At 47.4% G+C, this 20,087-nt stretch overlaps 1 protein-coding gene across 1 annotated transcript in view; it reads right to left on the bottom strand.

The window, feature by feature from the left end:
• Window positions 1-4,811: 4,811 nt before the first annotated feature.
• Window positions 4,812-20,087, bottom strand: part of PANK2 (pantothenate kinase 2) — a 21,433-nt gene continuing 6,157 nt past the window's right edge. The window contains exons 2-7 of the mRNA XM_009994715.1: window positions 11,373-11,725; window positions 9,906-10,159; window positions 8,691-8,867; window positions 7,641-7,764; window positions 5,305-5,430; window positions 4,812-4,862 (exon numbers count right to left, since the gene is read on the bottom strand). Coding sequence (XP_009993017.1) covers window positions 4,812-4,862; window positions 5,305-5,430; window positions 7,641-7,764; window positions 8,691-8,867; window positions 9,906-10,159; window positions 11,373-11,725 — 1,085 coding nt within the window. The remainder of the gene's footprint in view (window positions 4,863-5,304; window positions 5,431-7,640; window positions 7,765-8,690; window positions 8,868-9,905; window positions 10,160-11,372; window positions 11,726-20,087) is intronic.

Raw genomic sequence — 20,087 nt, 5'->3', positions numbered from 1 at the left:
TCCTGGCCGCGGGGTTCCAGCCTGGGTCGGGGGGGGGGAGGTTTATGGGCAGGTTCGGGGGGGCAATACCTGAGCCAGCAGCATTTGGCTTTGCCAGCCCCCCCAGCACCCAAACTGCCTCTCCCACCAAATCCAGGCACCGGAACGAACACCCCCCAACTTGGGGCTGTGAAACTCTTTGACTCCCTTTTTCTTTCCCTCCGGAAGGAGGGTGTCCCAGGGCAGCAGTTTTTCCCAGCCCCTCCCCAGGGTGCAGGCTCCGGGTGTGTCATTCCCCTCCTCTCTCTCTCTCTGTCTCTGTCCTTGTAAATACCGCGCGATTCCCTGTTTATGGAGCGTGGAGCCTCATAGACGTGTTTGTTACACTACAAATTCTGCAGCAGAACGTTTTGTAAAACAACAACAGTTCGCTGGGGGGGGGGAGGGGGTGTTTATTTTGGGGTGGGTTGTTTTTTTTTTGTTTCCCTTTTTTGGATTTATTTTTTTTTTGTAAGCTCTATTTTTGTATATTTAATTGCTATTTTGGAATTCTAATAATGTGTCTTTTTTTGCTAATCACACTATTCTTAAGGAAAAACGAGGAAAAAAAAAAAAATGCAACAACCAACCGGTTCGCGTGTTGATTTGACTTGAAATGTAAATAAAAGCGGGTGGTTTGTTGTGGGTTTTTTTTTTTTTTTGGAAGAGGGGGTGTGTTTGCACCTGGGAGACCCTGGAGGTGGGAAAAGGGGAATATCCCGCATTAACCAGCCCTGGGTCACCTCAGGGATGTCCCCAAGGGGGGCTCTGATCCCTGGTCTAGGTGGGGGGAACCTGGAAAAATGGGTATCTTGGGGAGGGAGGGTCCGTAGCAGCATTCCCTGTCTTGGATTCCCTATCCTGGTTTCCCTGTCCTGGAGAGGAGCTTTACTCCCAGACGGTGCCGACTGGGGAAATCACCCGGACGCGCCCTGGAAATCCCCATCCCAGGGGGATTTTGCAGGTCCCAGGCACGGCCTGGCCTCGGGAAGATGATGTTTCTCCTCCAAACAACATTCCCAGCCCAGGGCTCCCGGGACAGGCAGCGGGGGCTGCGCCAACACCAACCTCCCACCAGCAACGGGGGCGGGATCCCAACCTCAGCCCCTCGGGATTTCCCGCGGCCAGGCTGGAAAAGCCCCTTTTCCTCCTCCCGGGTCTCTCTCCACCCCACGGCTGCCTGTTCCCGTTTGGCTTGTTCGGCGAAGGACAAATCCAGGTTGCGATCCCTGCAGAAAGCTGGCGTGCAGGAACTTTGCCTTGTCCTGCTGTCTGTCCCCTGTCCCGTGTCCCTCTGTCCCACCCAGCGCGGAAAGCTGCTGCCCTCTAGTGCTTGGCTGCACCCCCAGAGCTGGGTGCCGGGGGCAGGTCCCACCTGGAGATGTTCTGCTTCACCTTCTGGAGGAAACACCAGGACTGAGCTTCTTGTTGCCTTCCAAGTCATCTTCTACAAGCGCCAGGGCACGGCCATGAAGAGCTGGCTGGGGGAAGATTCCCACTGGTGGGACAAAGCAGCAGAGGGGCTGGCCAAGCCAGCCTGGATCTAGCACCAAAACGTACAAAACACAGTTATTTTCCTTATTCCCACCCCACAGTTCCTGCTTCCCCCTCTGATCCAGCCCATTGAGGGCCTCCAAAGCCCCCACCATCTCCTACCACCAAAGGAGTCTTTCATCAACCCCTAAAATGCTGTCATTTGCCCCAGAGTGATGCTGGAAACAATTTTTTTCTCCTCCATGAATGAACATACTTCGAAATGCAGCTGATTTCCAGAGCCCAGGACGTGCAGGGAACAAAGAATAACCAAGTTATTTTTAATAAGCTCCTAAAGTCAACTAGTTTACACCCGTTTCTCTGGCCTGTTCAGATCAGGGCTCACCCCTTGGCTCTGCAGCTCGAGCATGAGACAAGAAGCAAACAGAAGCTTCAAGAATGTAAAAATAACTGTAGAATTTTATTATGAGAAGAAAAACAATAAAACAAACAAACAAATCAAGCAGGCCAATAATACATCAGGGATTCTGGTGTCAGACATCAGACCACATGGGATCTACTCAAAATCCACAGAGAAAAGGAGTCTCAGACACAAGTGTGCAAAAGAGTGGGAATCCCATGGGATTGTGCTCCCAGGGGTGGCAGCCTGGCACCCACCCCAGTGCCCGAGGGCAGGGATTGGTGCAGACCAGGCTGCAGGGGAGCTGCAAGGGTTCCTCAGCCCTGAAGAGGTTCCTCAGCTCTCCACAGCTTCCCTCTGCCTGTCCAAACCATTTCCAGGTGGATTCCTCCTTCCCTTGGCCTTCAGCTCCCAAGGGTGACTGCATTAGTAACAAATCACCCTCCCTGTGTGCACTGCAAGGAGCCAGGGGAGGGTTCTACACCTCCCCACACCTGTATAAAAGCCCTGGGACTAAATAAACCTGACCAGGGCACAGCAGCACTCGAGTATGATACCAAAGACTGGAGCAGGACTCAAAGCTCCTGGAGAGTCCAGAGGAGGCCATGAAGATGATCCAAGAGCTGGAGCAGCTCTGCTCTGGAGACAGGCTGGGAGAGTTGGGGTGTTCAGCCTGGAGAAGAGAAGGCTCCAGGGAGACCTTAGAGCACCTTCCAGTGCCTGAAGGGGCTCCAGGAAAGCTGAGGAGGGACTTGGGAAAAGGGCAGGGAGTGAGAGGAAGAGGGGGGGAAGGATTTAACCTGAAAGAAAGGAGATTTAGATGAAATACAAGGAAGAAATTCTTTGCTGTGAGGGTGGTGAGACCCTGGCCCAGGTTGCCCAGGGAAGCTGTGGCTGCCTGATCCTTGAAGTGTTCAAGGCCAGGTCTGACAGGTATAGTTTAAAATTTCCCTGACCATGGCAGGGGGTTGGACTAGGTGACCTTTGAAGGGTCCCTTTCAACCCAAACTGTTCCCTGCTGAAACCCCAGACCTCTGAAGTGCCATGTTCCAGTGGACGCAGAGCAGGATACAACTGAGAGCTGTGCTGTTCTGCAGGAAAAGCACCAGGATTCCCTCCTGCAGACAGCACACAGGAAAGGTCACCTTTCACATCAACACTACTCTTTTTGATTATTGTTGTCAAAGAATGGGATGTATTTAGGAAGTTCCAGGCCCACAGTCACCTGAAGTTCAGGGTGTGCCTGGGCTTTATGCAGTGTCCACAGCTCACCCAGCCAAGCTGACAGGGAAATATTACAGAGGCTCTGGTCTAGGAAGAAGCACGTCTTCTGAATTCAGCATTGCCTCTTTTAGAGCTGAAAAGGGAAGAAATCAGCCTTGGAGAGCCTGGATCTGGAGCTGCAGCAGTGAGCAGTGGCCATGGTTTGCTGTGCTGCTGCTGTGGCCACTCCACACAGGACACGGGCTGTGGGGCATGGGGATCCACCAGCACATCTGTATCCTGCCCAGAGCTGGAAACCAGCTGATCTGGACAGAAACCTGGAGTTGAGCTGTGTGGGAGCTGGGATGGCAGCCACCCCCTGTCCTGGGATAAACCCCCACGTGAGATGTAGTAACCAGCCTGAAGTAACAGCCGTGGGAAGCACAGCACGGGGAACACCCACTGCCTGCTCCCAACCACCCCTGCCCATGTCCCAGCACAAGGTCTGAGCCTGGGAAGAGGAATTTCTGGGCAGAGCAGGGAAAGCAGAGACATGGGATGCAGGTGGGGTCACAAACCATACACAGGCTGCTCGTCTTGCTTGAACCGTCCCCGAGCGACCCCTCGGCTGCTCTGAGAGACCCTTTATTCAGGGACCAGCCAAACCATTCCCAAACCCACAGCCCCGGAGCTTCAGGGGCCTCAGCTGCAGCAACCCAGTCTGGGGGCTGCATTTTGGAACACAGGCATGGAGAAAGCAGAGGAGGATGCAGCATGCACGTGGGAACGAGAGGTTTCCCCCATAAACTACTACTACTAAACACGAAACGGAACATGACAGAGCAGATCCCGGGCGTGTGGCTGAAAGGAAAAGCAGTATCTTTGGTGTAGTCAGATGCAGTCAAAGATTTACAACATGGAGAAATAAACCCAAACAAACCAAACCAAACAAAGCAAAGCCCCACCATTTGATCTTCTAATTTGCCTTCAGCAGATCTGCAGGCCAGAGGCTGGCAGAGCCAGGGCACCAGGAGGTGGCTGTGAGGGGCTGAGATGGGAACGGAGCTGAGCAGGCTGAGGGACCCCAAGGCTCAGATCTGCTGCCCCTCATCACCTCTACACAGAGACAAAGAACTGTGGTAACAGGAACAAAGCCTTGCTGAGAGCACAGGAGTGTGCAACAGGCCACGGGAGGGGTCCCCAGGGAGAAGAGTGGTCTGGAGGGTGCTACACAGCAGGGCTGCGCTGTTGTCCTGTCCCCCCTCCACAGACAATTCCCAACACAACACCTGCCACCTGCAGAACATAAAGCACTGCAGCTGAACTCCACCTGCTGTGAACAGGGAGGGACCTTGAGCACCCCAAGGAATCTTGCTGAAGGGAACAGAGTGCACATCTCCTGTGGTGTCACCACCATGAAGACTACATAGCAAGGGCTGTTCAGCAACTGAATGCCCCACGGCTGTTGCAGACACACCTTTGGTTTCCATACCTACTCCTATGGAACAGACCTGTCTGGAGACCGAGGATGGGTTTCAACTCTACAGACAGAAATGCAACAGTCCTCTCCTCTGCTCATTAGGTCACCCACAATTAGTTAACAGTCCATGAACAGATGCTCTGAAGTGAAACGTGAGCTCAGTGACCCAGGAAGCTCCCTGACTTCATAGGTCCAACATCCAGAATATGCCCGGAGTCAGGGGGAATCCAGGAGTTCCAGGAGAGCCCCAACTGCACCAAAGTAACCCTGAAGAGCAGACAGGAGTATCTATTAAAACATGTACTAATATCTATTAAAAATTCAAGTAAATGCACACAACTGACACAAGAACATCACACATATGGTGTGATATTAACAGCTTGTAAAAAGATGCTGGGAAGAAATAATGAGTACATTCCAGAACAGATTCTAACTGGAATTGCTTCACAGGAAAGCAAAGCTCCACAGGATTCATCTAGACTGTCAAAAGTCTTAAAAATAAAGTTCACAAGCAAGAAGAGCTTGGTGATAAACAGTTCTGGTGTTAATTAATGAATAATATACACAGGTTTCTGATCCTACACTGGGCACTACATTAACCAAGTGAGAACCTGCTGGAGTGTGGATCACCCACCACTGCAGAACCCACACAGCTGTTCCACTAAGGATTTGAATTCTGACAGGAGACAAAATAGATTGAAAATTTCACCTCATGTTCCAAGAAAAGTGCTTTTAACTGTCCCTTTGACCAGTAGTCCAAAGCATATGCCAGAAGCCTCATGGAGATTGTGTTGATCCGAAGGAAATTGCCAACAAACACCACTCGATTGATGTTCTGCAAGGATTAAGGGAAAACAAAACCCAAAGGAACATTAAAGGCTGGATTCCATTTTCTGTTTGCAATGATAAAAACCCCACCTTAGAGGAAGAAGAAAAATGTAACACTGATAATGTCTTTATAAAGGCCAGATGCAGCTTTTCCCATCCATGTTCTAGTGAGACTTGATGAAAAAAAGAGCTGAAAGCAGAGGGAAATCACCCATGGAAACCAAAGCAATCTGAGCCAGGGAAACTGCATCACCCCAAATAGCTGCTGGCAGCTGAGGAGAGGAACTGCCCTGGGAGCTGGAGGGGCAAGAGTTCCATGTGCAGCTTCCTGAGCTTAGAATTTAAAAACTGGACCCAAAAGAGCTGATCTGCAATCAAGGGATGACAGCGAGTCTGCTTGGTGTCTGGCAGCAGCAAGAGGGTATTCAGAGAGCAAGGGGAGGTGCAGTGAGATGGTCAGAACTGAAAGACAAAAAAAAAAAAGAACTGTGCTGGGCACTGGCGAGGCCCCACCTTAAATCCTGGGGTCAGGTCTGAGCACCTCTCCATAAGAAGGACATTGAGGGGCTGGAGCGTGTCCAGAGAAGGGCAAGGCAGCTGGGGAAGGGGCTGGAGCACAAGTGTGAGCAGGAGCAGCTGAGGGAGCTGGGGGTGTCCAGCCTGGAGCAAAGGAGCTGAGGGGAGACCTGCTGGCTCTGCAGCTGCTGAGAGGAGGTTGGAGCGAGGGAGGTCGGGCTCTGCTCCCCAGGAACAAGGGATGGGACAAGAGGAAATGGCCTCAAGTTGTGCCAGGGGAGGTTTAGATTGGATATTAGGAACAATTTCTTCCCCAAAAAGGCTGTCAGGCCCTGGCCCAGGTTGCCCAGGTCAGAGGTGGAGTCCCCATCCCTGGAGGGATTTCAAAGTCCTGTAGATGTGGTGCTGAGGGACATGGGGCAGTGGTGGCCTTAGCAGTGCTGGATTAAGGGTTGGACTTGATGATTTGAAAAGTTCTTTCCAATCTAAATTATTCTGTGATTCTATGACTTAAGTGGCTGCTGAAAGTGTCAGGCAGGAGCTGCAGAACATCCCCAGCTCTGTCAGAAAGCAGTTCCAGGCAGGTCATGTTGAGACAGGCTCTTTTTCAGGCTCTTTCACACTACTCAGAAATCCACAGGTCTCACTATAGCTTTTCTAGCCTAGGAATTTGAATAGAAAGAATTATTTTTGGCCATGAGACCCTTATATTGGCTAGAAATGCTGATCATCAAGTGCCATCTCCTCTCTCTTCCCCCAACTCTGGCCTTTGACTTATCATTAAAAAAAAATTTGTCTGGTCTCCACTGTTAATCAGAAAAACAAACAAACAAACCCATTAGAAACCCATAACCAAGAAAACTCTGAAAGGAAGACTGATGAAGTAGTGATATTTTGCATTTAAATCAGACTTCCAGGCAAACTTTTCAAGCCCAGGACAGCTCTCCTGAGCCAAGTGATGAACTCTGAAGCTTGCTTGTTCTCCAAAAAGGAAATAATTTTCAGTTCCTCCTCTAATTGAGGAATCAGGATCAAGTCCTGTCTGCCCCTTCACTCACAGCTTTCTAAGGAACCTCCTTCCTTCCCCACATTCACTACCACTTTCCCCTAAGTATTCATCATCCTCTTTGCCTTCAGCTGTGTACTGGAGTGAGGACCCAGCAGATCCACTGTGGGCAAGACTGTTAAGAAGGTCTTGACTAGCTCCAGCAGTAACCAGGAGTCAGGAGGGAGCTTCATCCCATTTGCTGGTCCCACAGGAACAGGCTCAGGAGTGCAGAGCATGTCTCTGTTCTCTCATAGCCCTGTACAATGCTGCTTGACATGAATGCAACAAGGCAGCACTGTAAAGAAGCTGAAAGCACAAAGATCCAGGAGTGGCTGTGGAAGGATCTCATACCTCCTGCTCCTCAAACCACAGCTCCTGACCAGAGGGCTGCTGAGACCAACAACCAGCCCCTAATTCACTCACAGCTCTTCAGTTCATACAGCACAACCATCTGGCTGAAAACTACACTGACAAATAAGGACCTAATGTACTCCAGAATCCCAAATGGGTGGATTACAACTTCCTGAACGCGCAAAAAGACAAGCAGGAACATGCAGCTACACAAGTGCATGCAGGGAAGGAGAAACTGGCTGATGGCAGCACACAAGGGGTGGTTCAGACAGGCAGCAGTCAAACAGATTTGCCCTCAATACCTCATTAAGTGCACACATCCGTGCTATGGAGCCAATGTTGTTAGTGATGGTTATTAAAGTAGCCTTTGCCAGGTCCTCTTTGCTGACAGATTCCCTCTTCTCCTTGCTCATCATGTTTCCAAAGCTGTCAAGACAGTTTGTGGGTTAAAGGTGTATCTGCATCAGAATTCCAGGAGAAAATGGGAACTGTTCATTTATCCAAAGTGATTAATCTTGAAGCAACCTGATCTAGATGAAGATGGCCCTACTCACTGCAGGGGGGTTGGACTAGATGAGCTTTAAGGTCCCTCCCAACCCAAACTATTATGTGATTAATTGCTTACTTGAAGAAGCTCTGCTATCAATAATTTAAACTTGGTAACACAGAACACGGGGGCATTAGGAAGAGTGTCTCTAGCAGGTCAAGGGAGGTTCTCCTCTACTCTGCCCTAGTGAGACACCACTTGAAGTATCGTGCCCAATTCTGGGCTCCCCATTTCAAGAGTGACAGGGATTTACTTGAGAGAGTCCAATGGAGGCTACAAGGATGATGAAGGGACTGGAACACCTGCCTTATGAGGAAAGGCTGAGAGACCTGGGGCTATTTAGTCTGGAGAGGAGAAGACTGAGAGGGGATCTAACTGATATATATAAATACATAAGGGCATCAAGCAGAAAGGGACAACCTCTTTTCACTTGTGCCCTGTGATAGGATGAGGGGCAACGGATTGCAACTAGAGCACAGGAAGTTCCACCTCAACAAGAGAAAGAACTTCTTTCCTGTGAGGGTTACAGAGCACTGGAACAGGCTACCCAAAGAGGCTGTGGAGTCTCCTTCTCTGGAGACTTTCAAGATCCATCTGGATGCATTTCTGAGTGATCTCCCCTAGATTTGGTCCTGCTCTGACAGGGGGGTTGGACTCTATGACCTCCAGAGGTCCCTTCCAATCCCTAACATCCTCTGATTCTGTGAGCAGCAGGAGGAACAGCTGCTCTCCTAAAAGCCAGGTAAATCCAGTTTTTCATCCTTGCAGAACCTCCAGTGAAAATAAAAAGGAGTCAGGTCATTACCTGGATGCTACAGCCCAGCCTGGCAACCCGAATCGCTCGTAGTCTCCTCCATAAATGTCCCGCACTAGTTTGTCCACTTTGGTGCTGTCTCCATGGGATGCCATCTCTAGGGCCTCTTCGAAGGTGGAGCAACCAGTAAGAAGGCAGCAGAGACCAAAAAAGGTTCCCCCTCCGAGGCTGTAACACAAACCAAAATGAATGTCACCCACCTTGCTTCTAGAGACAGGGAAAGAAAGCAGCTCGTTCCACTGAAAGCTCAGGTTCCTCAGCTACATGTCTGAGGTAGCTCAGGGTACCCCATTCCTTCAGCTTCTTCTCTTTCCAGGGAGAACCACCTTGGAAGAGCAGCACTTTTCTTTAAAATCTGCCATTTACAGCTTGGAAGGAATCCCACAGCCTTCTAGAGAGCATGCTTCTCAAGGAGAAATTCAGGTTCTTATTTTACAAGATGCACCTTCTTCCCAGCACTTGGTAGAAGCAAATCTTACAATAAATATTAGTCCTGTTGGATAACTGGAGTATTTGGACACAGCTACTCCAAACTTAGGGGACAAAAAACTATGTCCTGTTCACTTTACTGTGCACTCAGCCCCATAATGGCATGTAATAAGAGGAAGAACTGTACAGTGGGAGGCTTTTGATTGTTATTGGTAACTTTCAGGAAACCCAGGAGAGCTGAAAGCCACAGGCTTTGCTTGGTAACAAGAGCCACATCTTCCAAGATGGGGCAGCTGCTGCAACCCAGCAACTGTCTGGGCAATTCCTGCCATGCCAGCATCCCTTCCACCAAAATAAGATGACAGGTCACTTCTGGAAGTCAGTATGCAAATCTCTTCTGCTAGGATCACAGCATCACAGTTAATGGTGGTTAACATGAACATCATGAGTCTATTTGGGATAATCCCAAACGATGGGATCCTGTGATGGTAAATAAAGCAGTACAGAAGCTGTTTTTTTCCCAGTTGCCCTGCTGTAGGAATTACAGAGACTGGTTGCAGCAAGAAAAAAAAACCAACACACCACAATCATGAAGAGCAGCTTCTCTCTTCCAGGAGGGATCTTTGTTGGTAGAGATGTGGGACTGCAGTAAAAGCAGGAGCTCAGTCCTCAACTCGCCACCTTTATTGCAGCTTGTTCCTGACAATGTCATTTACGATTCAAAAATGCATTCCAGGCTCTAAAATAAAACCCAGTTTCCCCGCCTCAAGCACTCACCTGGTGCCTGTTACCCGTTTATAGTTTTCTTTTGAATACACAGCCAAAATGCTGACCCCTGAGCCAATGTTCACCAAGAGGAGAGGATATGGGTTCTCCAAGTTGAATGGGAGCTTCTGACATCTTTCAGCATCCGTTGGGTTTTCAAAATAGTAGCACTCTGAATGTCCATTGAATCCAACTGAATCAATGTACAGAACTCCTTTAATAAGGCAATCGAGTTCATCCAGCTTACAAAGCTGAAGGTCACCCATCTGGGGAGGGGAGAAAGAAAAAAGAAACACTGAAGAAGTAGCTCAGGATCTGAAGTGTTTATGCTCAGGGCTAGAAAAATGCATTCCCTGCCTGCTGAATTCAGCTGTCCGCATTGCTCCCTGTGGTGACTGAGAGAAGGACAGGTCACAGGAGGGCTCTGTCTTTCCCCAGGCACACGGACTACCCACCCTGGCCCTAAAGTGTGCAACATGGAAGATGGGGGGAAATGAACAACTAGATCCACAGATGGATGCCAGAAGAATCCCAGTAACTTCCATGGGCCTTCCCTTAGGTGTCCGTTCTGGGATCAGTGTTGTTTAATATCTTCATTAATGAAGGCCCAGGTTGCCCAGAGAAGTTGTGGAAGCTCCCTCCCTGCATGTGCTGAAGGTCAGGTTGGATAGGGCTGAGCAACCTGATCTAGTGGGAGGTGTCCCTGCCCGTGCAGGGGGGTAGGAACCTGATGATGTTTAAAGTCCCTTCCAACCTTCACCATTCTATGATCCTATGACTTAACTGCCAGACAAAAAAATCAAAATAAAAAGCTTCCAACCAAAAAACCACTCAGAAAACAGGAAGTTATGAAATTTCTTTCCCCTCATGTCACTGCTCTGACTGCACAAAAAGCCCCTTCATTTGGTGCATTTTTTCAAGCCCTGGTTAAACAAAGTATTTATCACACACATTTTTCACCTGTGGACAAGAATCACACTTAGAATGAAGCCACATGATGATGACAAGCCCCAGCTACCAAGCTCCTGTCAGCTAATTCACCACCAAACCTGACTCACCCTCAGTCAGCTCCCTCACATGGAATGAAACCACAGCAGCAAAGGAACAATCACACAAATATTAAGCATGTTAAAGGCAGCAATGAGGGAACAAAAAAAACCCAACAAAGACTGAGATCAGCTTAATCAGACATTAGGAATACAGAGGAAATCTCGTAAGAGTACAAGGCATTGAAGTTAGGGAATAATTTTAGAGTTAGAGGAAGGTTACAGGCACTTTCAGGAAAGAAAGTATCCCCATCTGGAGAGGAGAACTTGATTCCACGTGCTGTTTCCTGACCCAAGTCTGAGTTAGATACACTCTTCCAAAGCTAAGATTTAGAGGAGCTTTAGAGTCTGCAGAGACAAGTTTTCTAGTTTGAAGCCTTAACAAGAAAGGTCACCACCAGATCCCAATGGAATAGAAGCCAAAAATGCATACTGTGAGAAAGTCCTGCTCAAATTTGTACGCTCCACCTCCCGTGGCACATAAGGTAGTATGGAGGCTCGAGAAGTGCTTTTCGCTTCCCATTTGGATAAAAGCAGGCATGTCATGGGTAGGGAAGCGGATAAAGTGCAGATTGCCTTTACGTCCACACAGGGTAAGGTCCTTCAGCTCCAGGTGCACATCCCGAATGCCCGTAGACCCGTAGGCTACGTTTGACGTCAGGTATTTGCGGATGCTCTTCAGGTTTTCCACTTCCTCCTCCTCCTCTTCGGCCGTGATGTCCTTTGGTTCGAAATACACCAGCTTGACCAAGGTCCCTCCAATATCCAAGCCAAACCAAGGGAAAACTACAGAAGGGAGAAGAAAAGAAAAAGGAGGTGGTGATGTCATGTCACCAGTTATGAGCTGAATTAATCCGCGCCATTTTCTAGGGATTCCCAAATGTAGGACCCCTTGATCTGTTCGTGGAAAACCTAAAAAAATCAGCCTGGTCTGTCTTTGACAAACAGGGCTGAAACTCCCCTGTCCATGAACTTAACTCCTGTTTTGAGATACCTCGTGTTCAGGAGCTCCCAACACCTGATGTGCAATCCTCACAGCACTTCCAGCACCACCACCAGGCAGCACTGAAGACACACACAGCACGAGTCTGACAGTACCCGTACACCCGCTGGGTTCTGCTGCCATTTAAATCCCCAGTTATTCCCTTTTTATAAAGTCCTGATGCAGAGCCAGAGCCAAGGATAATACCAGAGCTTTTACATCAAAGGGATGTACAAACGTTAACTAATTGCAGCACATAACTGAGGTAGACGAGTAATCTAAGATGCCCCAGGGAGACAAAAACAAATGTCTAATTGGATTATTTTATTAGTCAAATTCCCCTATGGTACAAAATATGCATTAGTGTCAGGCCTGGCAACATTTACAGCTGTATTAGATAATGAGCTTCTGGGAAAAGATCAAGAGAAAACCCTGATCAGATGGAATCTGCGATTAGAGCCGAGAACTGGAACAGATTAATATTACTAATAATGAGCTAAAGGATGGGCTGGAGCTAACGAGATACACGGGCTGAAGAGCAAAGAGAAAAATGTAGCCACATGTTACAGCTCATGGTAGCAGGATTAGATGCTTATGGTTTTTTCAAAAGGAAAAAAAAAAAGGCACATTTAGAAAATAAACCTGAATGTAGCACAGACCTTTAAAGGAAGTCTTCCTGGAAAGAAGGAATTTTTAGTAAAATTCTTACATGTCAAAGGCAGGATAACATGCTACTGTTATTTTGGCAAAATACCCTAGAATCAGAGAATCATAGAATGGTTTGGGTTGGAAGGGACCTTCAAGATCACCTAGTTCCAACACCCCTGCATGGGCAGGGACACCTCCCACCAGCCCAGGTTGCTCCAAGCCCCATCCAACCTGCCCTTCAACACTGCCAGGGACGGGGCAGCCACAGCTTCTCTGGGCAAACTGGGACAGGGTCTCACCACCCTCACAGCAAAGAATTTCTTCCCAATGTCTAACCTAAATCTCCTTTCTTTCAGGTTAAAATCATCCCTCCTCTTCCTCTCACTCCCTGCCTTTATCCCAAGCCCCTCCCCAGCTTTCCCTGCAGCCCCTTCAGGCACTGGAAGGTGCTCTAAGGTCTCCCTGGAGCCTTCTCTTCTCCAGGCTGAACACCCCAACTCTCCCAGCCTGTCTCCAGAGCAGAGCTGCTCCAGCCCAAGGATCATGCCTTACTGATATTTCTGCCAGTGAATCTAAATAGAAAGAACTCGGGTTAATGTGCAGTCAGCTAAGTGTGTGATACAAAGAAGCCCTCATCCCTACCATCATCTGAAAGCTGGGAGCCCCCCAGCTAAGCTCAGGGAAGCAGCAGCCCCCCCCACAGCACAGAACAGCCCAGGTGACAGCATGTTCCTGTCACCCCCTTCTGGCAGCACAGGAGGTGCAGATCAAGGCATGGCCACCCAAGCTGCAGGAGCACCCAGCAGTCAGAGAGCAACACCCCAACACACAGAGGCAGCACTGAAGAAAGCTGAACAGCACAGAAAACAACCCAGGACCAGGAGAGGGACTGACTCCCAAAGAAAAGATCTCTGAAAAGCCATGTGACAGGTGAGCGCATGCCTGAAGAAGCTGTGTTCTCTCCTTGGAGGGATAACTTGGTCACTGTAAAAGGCAGAGGGACTCTTTTAGAGCATTCCCAGGAGCTGCTCAAGCCATCAGCTACCCACCTTATCTTTAAATCACTGAGTTATTTTTATGTATTTATATAGAGGCCAATTCCAACCATTACCAAAAGAAAACTTGAAAGAAGATGCAAACTATTTTAGGAGGCGCATCCAAATCCCAATCACTCTCTGTTTCTAATGCATGTACTTCAAACAAGAACAGACTTAAAAATAACTGCTCATGAATGAGATAAACTGGAATCACAGCCCAAGGGAGAAAGAAAGCAGGAGCAATCCAAGGACTGATTTTCATGACAATTCTCTTCCTGTACTTCAGAAATCAGGATTGTAAACTTGATCAGCATTTCAGTATGGGAAGTCCACAAAGTGCTCAGAGAAAAGTCTAGCATGTCTCTTATTTCAAGACTCCCTCATGAAAACCTTCCTAAAACACTTCACAAAAAAATAAACAGTGAAGTTCCTTCTCAAGAGAGGAACCTTGGCTGCCTGGGCTTCATCATGTAATGCCAGGAGAACCATATCGCCAGGGACAGCAGTCCAGGAGGAGCACCTTCATGGGAGGAGGAGTCCAAGACTGCAGAGTGTAAGTGCAGGGAAAGGCTGGACAAATTCAGGGTTTCTGTGCCCAAAAAAGAAAAGGGCCCTGTGGTGGAGGAGTGCAGCAACAGCAAGTGAGCTGCTGAAGCTTCCCCTGCTGGCAAACAGGAGTCACACACCACCAGCAGTCCAACAGGGAGATGGACACTCTGCTTCTGCATGGTGGGCATCAGGGAAGCAAACAAAACGCACCAAGCGTCCTCTTGCTTCACTCACCAGCTCTTCCCAACACCCTAAATGTAAAAACCTGTACACAGGCCCACCTAATGCCACATTAAAGCCATCTCCAATATGGCATTTACATCCACAAGTCAGCTATACCCATATTCATGACAGAATAAGACCTCCCCAAAGTGTTCTCTCTTCCTTTGAATCAAAATCCTGTATTATCCATTCATTACTGCAGAAAAATGCTTTGAACAAGGATCATGCCCTGATATTTAGAGAAGAAGAAAATCAAATTACCATCAGTGCCACACAGGTAAAAATTGGGCATTGTCAGCCAAAGCAGACCCTTCTGCTGCTGCCCCAGATCCTCCAGAGACTGAAATTGGTAAACATTGCCCTATTTAAATGGCCAGTTAATGCACAGGGTCACTAAAACCAGTTTCCCCACATCCACTGTGCTTTTCAATACTGCTTAAATTCTGCTGGAAAGCTAGGAAGCCCTATGCAAGGAACACACTGGGAAGAAGCTTCCCACATTATTCAGCCAAGTCTTCTGTCTGTCGTGGTCACTGAAATCCTGGACTCTCCTTTCACAAATTTTCCACTCTTAAAAATACTTGGCTGCTTTGTCATCTCTGCTCTGATGGAGGGATTGGTTCCAGAAACCTCATGCTCTAGTGCTGGGAAATCTCCTTTTATATTTCTGGAATATATTTCTGGAAAATATTTGGTCCTGTCAGAACATGCAATTTATTTATTTTCTGCACATGAAGCCTGCACTTTTTTTTTTTAAAAGCATCCCCACCCTTGTATTTAGAGACAGGGATCCCATCCTGAGGCTACACAAGGGTAAAAATGGGGAGAGAATAGGATAAGGTTTTAGAGATGTCTTCTCGGGGGTGCAGCAGGAAAGCAAAGCATCCAAAAACTACAGCAGGGTGCCCTGTTGCTGTCACATCACTGAGAACACATCACAGGCTGCTTCCTCACACAGGCTTCCACTTCAGTGCAGACATTCAGCTGGTGGCACATGAATTCCCGCATTAGAATAACATCAGTTCATTTTAAAGTTGGTTGTGAAGTTCACAGACCAAACTCAATATTCAAGGACACAAACCTTCCAGGTTTTAAAGCATGAGAATCACCAGCTCGGTCTATCAGTTTAAGAAGCTTTCCTAGACACAAAAAAATTTACTGCAGCTCCTTAGAAACATCATCCTAGCCCATTCTCAGTGCTCTCAAGACCTTCCATTTTTTAGTATCTGTTTATTTATTTTTTAATTGGGTGTTGTTACAGCTGCCACTGAACCAGCAGAACATCAAGAATGAGGTTAAACTGCCTGGCACACCAGAAGGCTAAGGGGGACACAAGAACGATGCCTGCAGAGCTTGGTGCACACTGCAGTCAGGCTGGGCTCAGGGCTTACCAGTCTTCCCTGAGCACTGGCCCCACTAAATCCCAACTGGCCCCAAAACCAGCATCCAAACTCCCCGTGCTGGGACACAGCTTCAGCCTGGAGTTGGCTCCACATGTCCACGCAGCACCAGCTGCAGAAAGCCTCTGCTCAGAGCAGCTGGTGCTCTCCATCTGCCAACAGCTCAGCTATACCTTCAGTAACTCCCCAGGGATAAATTCTAAAAGACAGCCTATTAAGGTAATTAACTTAAACCAAATGATTCTTAATTATGGATCTCTCATTATACACATCCCAGCCACAGGTTAGGAATCCAAGGAAGACGTGTGCTAGCTTAAAATTAAGTACTTCTTCACCACACTTTAAAGGATTTTCTATGCAGTAAAGCCTGCACAAGGCACTCAGTCATCTGGAGCACGGACAAAACTTCTCCCATGAACCCATTTCTGTAGGAAAGGGGTGTGGCAAATAAATGAGAGGAGGAAATTATTTCAGCAACCTGGAGAAGCGTTGGTTTCTCTCCTTACACTTACAGGAAGTCAGCCAACATGAACATGCAGGGCAATGACAGCTCTTCTGCATCTGAGAACTAGACAAATCCAAGCTTTCCAAGGGAGGAAGGAGGAAGCTCTCTTGGACGAATGCCATCACCATCTGCTGCTGAGATTTCTCTTTAAAACTCTGATTTTTTTCCCAGCATTTACAGTGAGACTGAAAGCCACCTGAAGATCTCTTCCTTGTAAGCCCCTAGAGAATTTTTTTCCAAGAGAGCTGCTACAGAAGACAGCAGAACTAGAGCATCCTGAGAGCTGATGGCATCCAGGAGTCTTCAGGCAGCCCAGAGCCTGATTTTTCTCCATTAGAAAGCTCTGCTCAAATAACCGGCTGAAGAAGAAAACAGCTTTAGTGGCCAAGGCAGAACTGCAAAATGCTGCCTCTCTTCACTCCCACCCTGCAGCTGCTCTGAGCTCTCCATGCTGGGGAAGAGCCTTGCACGCCTCTCTTTTCCCAGTGTCAACCTCTGCCTCTCCTCCTGCCCAGCACCATCCCTCTCTGGCTGTCTGGACATGTACAAGAAAGGCAGGAAATCCTCTTCCCAAAGCCATTCAAAACCTTCTACAGCCTTTTTCCTTAAAGAAACTCTGTACTGCTCAGTTAGCACGATGACAGCCACTAATCCCACTCCCAAACCTTGCCTAAGACAAAAAATTAATGCAGCTGGATTCAGTGGGAAAAGTCGTGGGAGTACAAAGAAGGTGACTTAAGGAGCTGCCAAGATGGTGGCATCACTCAGCAGATCACACAACGATGAGCCTTATTTCCATTTCCTTCCCTAAAGCAATGAACTCCAAAAGCACTCAACAAAGCACCTTCAAATCAAATTTTTCTCCAAGAAAAAAGAAATCCTCGTCATCTTCTGGCCTATTGTTTCCCCACAGCCTTGATGCTTTTAAAAAGCAGCTCTATAGCTGCCTTTTCAGAGAGACCATTTACATGCAGCTCCTTGGCTTAAAAATAAACTATTCTCCTAAGGGGCAGATCTCTGGATACAGAAACAACAGAAAAAAGACCAGCCTGTAAACAATGTTAAGGGCTTAGAGCTTGTACTAAATACCCTCACACAGAGAAAAGCTACAGGATATTATGTGCTTCCACAGCAAGAGCTGCCACCCTCCCTTCATCTTCAAATCTCTTTTAAAGTTGGACTGTAAGCTCTTTGGAGGAAGATAAATATAATGCATTTGTTATGTAAATTACTTTATAAAATTGGACACTATATACATTTTTTTAAAGCCTCAACAGACTTGATTTTAAAAGCTGCAGATGCATCAAGATGAAAGAGGTAACATAATTAAAGATCTCCATGGTGGATTTTCTTCCTAGGACAAGCAGCTCCAGTTGTATTTCAGACTGATCCTTAAGTTATGAGCCAATTATACCAGAAGCTAAAAAGATTAGTCTGTGGAGGAGCAACGAGGACTGACAATTTTGTTGAGATCTGACAGCATCTCTATGCTTTACTCTGCAACATTCAACATTGTATTTTCATGGTGTGAAACCACGATGGAAATTTTACAGCTGGGAACCAAAAAAAATACTCATCAACAACACTCAATATAAAGTGACACTAAGGCTACATATCCTCCCGGTCTTAAAAACAGGCTCTTCTAGGAAGTCACATTTCATAGGCAATTCCAAAACTTTAAGAGACATTTAAAAAAAAATTAATCTTACATTTGGTACTGCAAAGGAGCTGCCAAAATGGTATTTTATTTGCACCTCTATTTGCATACTGTGTACCTTGAGAATTTAAAGCAATGTGTACATTATGGCTTTGCCTGATTCTGACAGAGGGTACTAAAACATTAAAAAAAAAAAAAATAATTGTATTAATCCCCCGCTCATGAGGATCTGGTCATCATGTTTTCTGCCTGGCACTTAACCCTACCCCCAGCAAGCCATAGGGTACCCCACTTCAGGGGTACTTCTGCCTCTGTTCCAAGAGCAGCCATGTCCTTGACTTCTCCTTTTAACTGTGGCTACTGAAAATCACAGCTCTTTAGAACCTGTGAAGCACAACAAGAAACATTTAACAGCCTGACATGTAGGAAAGCACACAGCTGGGATGTTGTGCTGTTCCGGGTCAGGTTATTTCAGATATATCCAACCTAATTGCCATCTGTGTCAGACCTTCCCAAATCTCTGCAGCAAAACAGCCCTTGCTGGACTGTACTGGCAGGACAACCGGGATGGGGGGGGGGGGGGGGGGGGTTGAAGCACAGCCCACTGAAATCCTTTCATTCCTGGGGAAGCAGGGCTCATCTGCCAGGGCATCTGCCAGCACAGGCAGCAAGACAAGCCTCAAGGTCACCGAGCTTGTTTGCCACATACCAGCAGCAGACAAGTGGGAGCTAAAGTAGGACAGTTTTGATCAGATGCCCACAAAGCGGTCTGCTTTCATTTTGGCTGGTTTGTTGCTTTCTTTAAGATGGGATCGATGGTTTTGACTTCAAAACGTCACTTATTCCGGCATCAGATGTTGTCCCTCTTAAGGGATGTACCTGCTCAAGCACACTGCTCTTCCAATTACCACAAAAATCATTTAGGAAAGACAGGCTATGGTGTAATCCCAAGCTGCAGTGTGCTGACCTTCCAGACTGGATTCAAATGCTGCCGTGGAAGCTGCCAGAACACCTGTTTTCCCACAGGCATGCCACGCCAGTCTTAGCATTGAAGCACAGCAAACCAGAACCTTAATGCCCAACTGTCATCTGAATTTTCCATAGAAGACACAGAAACTGCCCTGGAGCAAGGCAGAGGAGTATAATCACCTAATGCTCAGCTCCATCCAAGTCCACCCTCATTTTCATACCAGAGAACTCCTTCTCCCTACAGCTGGCTGCAAACTATTAATTATCACATTTCTAACGAACAACCCCACAGCTCCCACTGGTAGGTTCTGCTGTGATTTCCTCCCAACCCCAGCCACATAGGCACACACTCACAAAGTTGCTTTTGCTGCATCTAAATTGCCACTTGCTGCTTCTTGTGCCATTACACCCCTCTTACAAAATTTCTCCTTCAACCTATTAATTCAGGGGGAGCATAAAATCCCAGAGTTACCTCACTTATTTAACTTTACAATCATTTCCTGGCGCAGGCTCACTCCTGTAATCTAGCACGATCTGGAAACGAAAGGGAACACAGGTTAGCACAGATGAGGCAGAGCTACATTAGCACTGCCTTTGAAACCAGTTCTGGGAGATAAAATTCCCATTTTTCACACTAAAGGCAAAAAAAGAACCTTCTTTTACAACCAAAAAAAAAATGAGAAACAACAGTATTTATAACTTAAAACTGTGGATTAATACAGTAACAATAATGCCTCAGCATTGCCAGCCAACAGATCAAGTCTTGCTGCAAGATGCAGGATGATGTTGATTCCTGTTTTCAGCCTGGACTCATTCCCTGACATCCTTTTTAATAGCTGTGCAGGTAACTGGGAGCTACACTGACACTATTCCATTTTCAGGGTAGGGCCATTTCCTTCCAAGAGGAAGGACTCCTGGCACAAGAGTGAAGAAATCATCACTCAGTTCCACCTCAAACATGGCTTGCTGCAAGATGCAGGATGATGTTGATTCCTGTTTTCAGCCTGGACTCATTCCCTGACATCCTTTTTAATAGCTGTGCAGGTAACTGGGAGCTACACTGACACTATTCCATTTTCAGGGTAGGGCCATTTCCTTCCAAGAGGAAGGACTCCTGGCACAAGAGTGAAGAAATCATCACTCAGTTCCACCTCAAACATGGCTGAAGTCACCAGCCAC

Source organism: Chaetura pelagica, unplaced genomic scaffold (genome assembly GCF_000747805.2).
Source record: "Chaetura pelagica isolate M959 unplaced genomic scaffold, ChaPel_1.0 scaffold133, whole genome shotgun sequence".
Taxonomy (NCBI): Eukaryota; Metazoa; Chordata; class Aves; order Apodiformes; family Apodidae; genus Chaetura; species Chaetura pelagica.
This window is presented reverse-complemented; position numbering and strand designations above follow the sequence as displayed.